The 8,652-nt window shown below is 41.9% G+C and overlaps 1 protein-coding gene across 2 annotated transcripts; it reads left to right on the forward strand.

Annotated features, from left to right (window-relative positions):
* The first annotated feature begins 635 nt into the window (after positions 1-635).
* On the forward strand, positions 636-8,378 carry LOC306739903 (arrestin domain-containing protein 3). Of its 2 annotated transcripts, none has more exons than XM_079221981.1 (8): positions 636-1,129; positions 3,126-3,207; positions 3,339-3,486; positions 3,719-3,821; positions 4,016-4,272; positions 4,884-5,040; positions 5,144-5,286; positions 5,379-8,378. In XM_079221981.1, exons 1-8 carry the CDS (start codon positions 850-852, stop codon positions 5,445-5,447), a joined length of 1,239 nt encoding a protein of 412 aa, XP_079078107.1. In that variant the 5' UTR covers positions 636-849; the 3' UTR covers positions 5,448-8,378. The 2 variants fall into 2 exon arrangements, with proteins under 2 accessions (XP_079078107.1, XP_079078108.1); XM_079221982.1 differs by having other exon boundaries at positions 989-1,129; positions 3,055-3,207.
* The last annotated feature ends 274 nt before the right edge of the window (positions 8,379-8,652 follow it).

Consider the following 8,652-nt stretch of genomic DNA (forward strand, 5'->3'; position numbering starts at 1 on the left):
CTGCACGAGGCATGCACATTTCAGCAGTTGTTTTTTGTTGATTGCACATTGATGTAGAGGCTGCAGTGTGCCTGGATATATGTGAGATTAGATATTCCTTTATTAGTCCCGCACTGGGAAATTTGCAGATGATTCCATATGTGTGAATTATATCACAGATAACTGTGTGACATAATGATATCCCTAGATATAAAGCTGGAAGCCGTAGGCATATACAATATTCAGAGATGATGCACCGTGTATGAATGGTTATCATATAATCATATATAATGAAGAGTAGAATTGTGTCTTTGTTGTTTCCTACGCCATCAGCTAAACATACTCCTAACATCAATCTTTGAATAAAAAGCCTGTAAATCACTCGAAATTAGACTTTTATGGTACATTCTAATACAACAAATGACTCGTGAAGGCTCACCTCTAAAACTATTGTGGTGAACATTTCTTCGTGCAGTCTTTCAGCTGTTTGACCAAACTTGTCATCTGGCTCAGAGCCACACTTCTCTGCCTTGTTCCAGGAGGCGGAAGGAGGGGGCAGCGGAGCCCTGCGCATGCGCCCAAGGTTGTTTTTCACACAGCCTGTCGCTTAAAGTGAGCTGTGCTACGGGGGTTTCCTTGTCTTTGACTGGAGACCGACGAGCAGAGAGGCGGACGATAACAGCATCCTTTGCTGTTATTCAGCCATCACACATCTCAATGAACTGCTCGCAAAGAAACCACTGATCGTGCCTCCTGCTTTTTGCAGGGCAGAGATACTGATCAGTGTCTAAAGACTGCATCCCTTTTTTCTTATGAAATTCTTTTTTCATAGCCTTTTTTTATTTCAAGGTCTCTGTATCTCTTTCCACTATGGTGCTAGGAAAGGTAAAGAGCTTCACAGTAAGCTACGACTGTCTCAATGACAGCAATGTTCCCGTCTTCTCCAGCGGGGACTGCGTCTCAGGGAGGGTGATCATCGAAGTCACCGGAGAAATCCGCGTGAAATCGCTTAAAATCCACGCAAAAGGATTTGCGAAAGTTCGTTGGACTGAATCTAGAAATGCTGGATCCAACACTGCCTACACGCAAAACTACACAGAAGAAGTGGAATATCTAAATCACAAAGATATCTTAATTGGGCACGAGAGAGGTAAGAGACTGGTTTTTTTTTATATAACAGAAGTTTGAGAGAAACTGACAGTAAGATGCTCTTTGTGCTGGTTGAGGATCAGGTTAATTGGAGGATGCTGTAGCCTTGAATGTCAGAAACGGTGTTAATAACGTAATAATAAACACTGTTGGATTTGGTTATCTTTCATCGTGTAAAGTCTTTTATGTGGTGGTGTTGGTACAATAGACTTTAGTGGCATCGGTTTCAGAGAGCTCCATCGTTACTTGATTGTGTCAAGGTGTCAATGAATGACAGCAGCTCGGGCATCAGTATTTTTCACAGTATTTCAAGTGTAAAAGCACATTATTGAGCCACAGAGTTATAGAGTAATGGTTTGCAATGATGCACTTGCTGCCTTGTAAAACATTTTCAATGGAAAAATGCATCATATTTGGTGTTTCTTTGTAGCTTTTCTTAAGTTTCCACCCATTGTTCAAAGCGGTTCAATCCTGTTCAGAAAACTGGACCAGGGGAGGGCGGAGCAAAGCGCATGACCCTCCCTCACCCGTGAGTTATTGGCTGAGGTGCTCATGTGTGGCCAATGACATCACCCTCTTGCATAGAGTGACAGAAGACTCTGCAACTTTTTAATTAAGAAAACACCTGCAGAATAGAATAAATCCATAGGAGTACCTGTAGTATGATTTGTAAATGTGTTAAAAAGCTACGGTGGAGCTGCACAGATAATAGTTTCCGTTATTCGTCCATGTGTTTCCTCTGCACGTATCTGTGTTTTGCTGGATTATGACGATGCATTGCTCTATTGTCAGCAGCTTTGTGCTTCAGACATATTTGCGTAACTTTATCCGCAGAATGGTTGATGTTTTCGATGGTAGAGAGCACCCATTGTGAGCGCCCGTATAGGTATATGTGTGCCTTTTCTTGGTTTGGGTTTAGCCTGGTGCGTTTCTTTTTTCTCCCATCTGCAGCATCTTTACTTATTTAATAGACATCCAGTTTCTGGTCAACTCTGCAGCAGCCGTCATACGTGTAGCAGACTAGCTGCCATGAAGCTAGACTGTCGGGCCTATTGCACGTCAAGGTGAATTGTAACATTAGCCTACATCAAATATGTCATTATCAGAAGAGCTGAGGTTTAAATTGAGGAGATACATTGTTGCAGATAAACGACATACAACGTCGTTCACCAACAATGCTACTTGAATCAAAGCTTAATTTCGCCACAAGCGAATAAATCATCATAAAACATGTTCTGTGATGCTGAGGTGGATAAACCGCTCGACAGCTGCTGCAGTTGGTGTTCGGACCAGTCTCGTTAGTGACTGCGGTGTCGCACAGTGAATGCGTAATGAGAGCAGAGCGGCTGTGGGAAGCTGCTCACACCGGTTTAGGCCGGTCTCCTCCTGCTGGAGTCTGCCGTTTGACTGACAGCTCCGTACTTGTTTACCACACGGCTGCTGCTAGGGGGAGGGAGTGCTGAGCTGGCAGAAGCACACAAGGCCTCTCGACCCAGCTCTTCAGAATACACTCTTGTTGTTTCAAATTATAAATAAGGATAATTTGCAACATTTTATGAGCATTTTCGATGCGAAAAGGTCCTCTCCTCCCTTCAGAAAAAAAGATGGTCTCTTGTTAGTTTTTTTTTTTAGAGATGAATAGAAAACAACTTGGTCCTTGTTAGCCAGATAGATTCATCTACCGATTAGGATTTCATTGTAGCCCCATAGAGCCCAGTTTCCTCCATAGGAACCTATGTATCTCCATCATGCCACAATGGGATTTCTGGGAGCACTATCTTGCACGTTTCTGGTACCTTAAACAATCAACTTATTTGGTCTGCTGCTCATCTCTCAATACATCATTTTTTTACAGACCGATATGATAGTAAAATCCGCTTATTCTCTTTTGTCTCCCCCACCCTGTGTTTTTGGTATGACTTTCAGATGCCTTCGTAGAGCATTTTACCCAGGTATGGTATACATGTGTTTGGAATATTGTCCTCCTTGTTTTTCAGACGATGACAACTCTGAGGAAGGACTCACCACTATCCATTCAGGAAGACATGAGTATGCATTCAGCCTCGAGCTTCCACAGACGTAAGTGTTTTAAGACTACACTTGAGTCAGATTAAATAACAATATCATCATTATTCAGCTGTAGACTATATGACATTTCGACAGTTAATACAACCTTTCTATTCCTTTTCCTCCCGTCTTCTTTCCTGTAGACCTCTGGCTACCTCTTTCGAAGGGAAGCATGGCAGTGTGCGCTATTGGGTAAAGGCAGAACTCCACAGGCCGTGGCTCCTGCCCATGAAAACCAAGAAGGAATTCACAGTCTTTGAGCACATTGACATCAACACTCCATTATTGCTGGTAAGTTATTTTGAAAAATCCCCTAACTTTTTAATATTTCAATTGGGAGAGGCATTGTACTAAGGGCATCGGACTATGGTAAGGCTCGGTGTCAAAGTTAATCTGTTATTTTGTTTTGACTGATTACCCAATGGATAGCCGGAACACCCTTTTTTTCCAATATTGATGGGCAATATTTAAGAGAAACCTCCAGATATTTTCTAATACATCTGTTTGTTCTTTTCTTTTTCAGTCACCACAGGCCGGCACGAAAGACAAGACGCTTTGCTGTTGGTTCTGCACCTCAGGTCCTATTTCCCTAAGTGCCAAAATAGAAAGGAAGGGATACACCCCTGGTGAGGATAAGTAAATTATTCATAATGCAACTGATAACATTGTTAGTCATGTAGATAAGTTGATGAAATTATTACACTGTCTGAATCACTGCATTTATTGGTAATGACACACTAGGTAAAAAGACGTTTTTAATGTTTTTAGAAATGTAATACAACATCAATTAACCTCACCTCTGCTCTCTCTGACTCTGTAGGAGAGTCGATCCAGATCTTTGCCGAGATTGAGAACTGCTCATCCCGCATGGTGGTGCCAAAGGCAGCCATCTACCAGACCCAGACCTTCTATGCCAAAGGGAAGATGAAGGAGGTCAAGCAGCTGGTGGCCAACCTGCGGGGAGAGTCTCTGTCCTCGGGCAAAACTGAGACCTGGAGCGGCAAGATGCTGAAGATCCCACCTGTTTCACCCTCCATCTTGGACTGCAGCATTATTCGAGTGGAGTACTCTCTTATGGTGAGTACAGTCTTACTGTATTTGGGCTACTCTCACACCCCATTCAGCATAACCCCCTTTTCTGTTTGTTGGCCACCGAGCCTCCATCCAGAGATCACTGGCATAGACGAAGAGGTGTTTCTGTCCTTATAACAGTTTCCTCTTGACCTTTTATTATCACCATTACTCAGCACCATTGTCAGTACAGAATCAACATTTCCCAGTAAGCCAACAACTCTCTCCTATTAAAGGACTTGGCTGACTCAGCCACCATTTCCAAATCTGGGCCTTGGATGGCACCAGGTGTTATCTCCACATGCTGCTAAGAGCATTATCCCAGGATATCTTTGGTAACACCTGCCTTGAGGGTGCTTATAACCTCTTTACCTCGCGAACAGACAGCCACCAGACGCGGGATCTACCTGCATAAGCAACCAACCTCAAGTTGTTGACCCACATATTAACTGCACAACCCATTTAGCCCAGACTAGCATGTTTTTTTATTTATGTTTTATCTTATAGAGGATACAAAAAAGGTGTTTCATTTCATGCAGAATGCTCAGCTCATTGCAGCACAATTATTATACCTCAGAATGACTTGCATATTCTAACCTGCTGTGGGGATTACTCAGGTTTACGTGGACATACCTGGGGCAATAAACCTGTCCCTGAACCTGCCCCTGGTCATCGGGACAATCCCTCTCCACCCCTTCGGCTCCCGTACCTCCAGTGTCAGCAGCCAGTGCAGCATGAGCTGGCTGGGCATGGGTCTACCTGAGAGGCCTGAAGGTATGTTGGATCTCACGCTCATGATTCAGATATATAGAACTTAAGTCTGAATACCGTATACTGATCGAGAATGCTAATATGTGGCTTGCGTGTTCCTCTGCAGCTCCTCCAAGCTATGCAGAAATTGTGACAGAAGAACAGAGGCAGAGCAGTCTTGATGTCCCAGCAGCCCGCGAGGATCTGGACGGACCTCTCTTCGCCTACATTCACGAGTTCCGCTTCCAGCCTCCTCCTCTGTACTCTGAGGTAAGCACCGAATAACATAAAGCAAAGTAGACCAAATTAAATCTGCTCTGTGTTTCAATAAATAAACCCTCTTTTTCTTGTCTCCTCTCCAGATCGATCCTAATCCAGATCATGCGAGACGTACAGAGGAGCACAGGCTTGACGCCTGTCCATCACGCTGAAGGGTTTTCCTGAAAGGCCCCAGACTGACTTGGGGATCTCTAAAGAAACCTGCTTGCAAGGCTCAACTTTGTTTATTTTTCTCCAACAACAAGGGTCACACAACGCTGTTGACATCAAGAAAAATGCAAAGTATCCAACCAACCAACAACGACTTGGACAAATACCTACAGTTGCGTTGGGTTGGACAAATCTGTTCCTGCCTTCCCTCAGCGAGAGAATCAGGAGCCACTAGTTTGGGGCATTGCTTCCTTCCTGTGACGGCCTGCTGAGGGTGGGAGGCATACAGATGAACACATATTCAGTCTGTATGAAAAACCCCACTGGTAGTGAGAGCCCGGTGATAGTATCGACAATGACAATGAAGAATCAGTAAGGCTTGGCGTCCCAAGCTTCTCTTTAACTCTTGATTCTTCTGTACTCGTGGCACATATGGACATGGCTCCTCACACAAAGGAGGACCGATCATGTCCCGGCTTCAGCAGAATCAGCTAAACTCGACAAAAAGAGAAAAATAATGTTCGAACCACCACAGTCTGTATGAATGAGAGCATTCAGCAGTCAACAACAGAGCAAAGACTAGGTCCTCCTGCCTCGTTTCGTTTTTTTTTGTTTTGCACACTTTATTCTTTACTTGATTTTGTGTTGCTCTGTTTAATGAGAAATGAAAAAGAAAAAGAAATATGATGCGCCAGACTACGAATATGAGACTGCAGGCTTAACTGTCAAGACTTTCATCTGCATAACATTGAGCAATGCTGAGAACAGGATTTGAATTTGGGGAAAAAAAAGATTGACAAGGACAAGAACACTGCACTGATTTTGGAAAATATGTTTCTCCTTATGACATTTCCTCAGTGACTTAAATAACTAGACTGGACTTTTGCAGCACACTATCTTCATCTTAAAGCTCTTTAAGATGTTGCCTCCTCAGCTTCCAAGTGTGGCTTTTCTCCTTTTTTAGTTTAGTTCTGTTATTCTGTTTTTGTATTTAGCTCCAATCATAGAATAACTTTTAGCCTTTCTTGTTTTGAGGTTGCTCTGGATTCGGACTAGGAGGGTTGCAGACCTGCATTTGCCGCTCAAATTGTAGCTAAGGAGCAAAGTGTGAGCCTGTGTCGTGTGTGTGTGTGTGTGTGTGTGTGTGTGTGTGTGTGTGTGTGTGTGTGTGTGTGTGTGTGTGTGTGTGTGTGTGTGTGTGTGTGTGTGTGTGTGAAACAGAGAGGGTGGTACATTGTGGAGGGACTCGCCTCACCTGAATTACCTGCAGCCCCTCTTCTCCCAATCTCAGGGCAAGCCAGGCTTGCAAAACTGCCCAAAAAGCACTGTCTCAGGTGGTCGTCTCACTTGCCAAACAGTTGGGGGGGAAAAGAGAAAAAAAGTTTTTTGTTTTAACTTGCACTGTTAAAAATAATGATTATTTTGTTTTAACTACCAAAACAAGAGAATAGACCTGCATAGAAGCAAGGCAGCTTTCTGAGATTAATAACATTCCCTTTTTGTCCTGCTGCACTTGCCCAGTTCATCCAACCAACAATTTTACCAGACCAGTGAAGTCAGAACGCTAGCTATAAAAAAGGGTGGAAAAAGAGTAGTGCTTCTTTATTAAAGGAGCAAACCCAGCACAAATGAAAAGCTGGGGACGTTGCTAAACCTCTGTTCAGACTGCTCAGAACAAGTAGTGGTAGGTTGACATGAGTAATACATTGGTTTTCTAACTCATTCAACACAAAAGACCAGCTGTAACAGAGGTTTGACATAGTCAAGAGAAAAAAAAAGAAAAGCAGCACTTTTTTAATAAGAAAATAATAATTCATAAAAAGTGTTTAATGGAGAAGGTCTGGATAAAAACCTTTGGTACTAACCATGTTATTCTCGAGGATTTTTCAGTTAAGCAGTGTTGTGTAGGACATTGGTGCATTATTCAATTTTTTTTTTTTAAAGATTAGTGACTTTTTTTCTAAAGTTTACATTTTTAAAAGTAGCTGACAAAAGTTTGTATGTGTTGTGTATGTATGTGTGTATGTGTGCACGCTCTTATCGGGATCCAGCTGGCGACTAACTATACTGCTTTTGACAGAAATCGACAAACTGCAGATTATTAAAGTGATCTTATCTTAGTGGCCTTGACAAAGAAAAGACCTGATCATGAGTCTTCATTTTTCAATGTCCATGTTAACTCTTATTATGTTTGTCTGTATGTTTTAGACCTTTCCATGTTTATTCAAAAGGACAAAAAGGGAAGAGGAAAAAAAAAGTCCTTTTTTTAGAAGTAAGTGTTTAAGTCTCAACTGCGCTATTTTTCTGAAGCTGATTAGGGTTGACTATTTCTTTTTTTCCCCATGTATTTCTGGGCATTGATATAGTTTACTTCCTAGTTTAACAAGCAACCTTCCTGACCAGTCTGATCCCCTTCAGGCCTGGGGAGGGGGGCAGCTGTGGATCAGCAGCCTCCCCCCCCTGACAAACACTTAGGTAACATGGGGATAGCAGCCATGCGGCTTCTTCCTCTATCCTAATATATTTTTTGCAGTTCTTTGTTTGGATTTTATTTTAGGGAAATTGAATCAAGCTACACAATAATGAATAAGCTTACATATTTGTTTCAGGTTGGTCAATTCCATAGTCCATTTGCTTGGGCCGCAGTAGTCCAGTGTCAAAACTAAGCTAAACTCCTGACTTAATAAAGGCAGGAACTGAAATGTTCACAGATGAAGAACCTGGGAAATGGGATCTGAAACATTTTAGAAACAAAGTGCAATATCACTCACTGAATTTTCTTCATTCTCCATTTGTATGTTTGTTTTTATGCTTTTTTTTGGTCTGTCAATCATCAAAATGTATAGATATTCTATGAATATTCTATGTTCTGAATGGTTTAACCTTATGTCTAGTTCTTCCTTTTGATTTGAATAAACGTTTTGTTCAAAATTACAATGAACTATGATGTGAATTTCTGCACAGAATTTAACACCATTATACAAGTGCACCCTATACAGTACACACTTAAATATATTGATAGATTAGTGAAGATAAAGTTTCCTCTTTGTTTTGTCTGAGCACCAGTCTATTGACAGAATTACAACAAAACATCGCTTCAACTGAAAAGCAGCATTCAAATCAAGCTGAAAATGATTAATCATTACCCATTGCTTTACCCCAAATCAATTTTATTTGGGTCATGACAGTTTTAGATTAGAAGCAAAC

This window comes from Taurulus bubalis, assembly GCF_910589615.1.
Source record: "Taurulus bubalis genome assembly, chromosome: 8".
NCBI lineage: Eukaryota > Metazoa > Chordata > Actinopteri > Perciformes > Cottidae > Taurulus > Taurulus bubalis.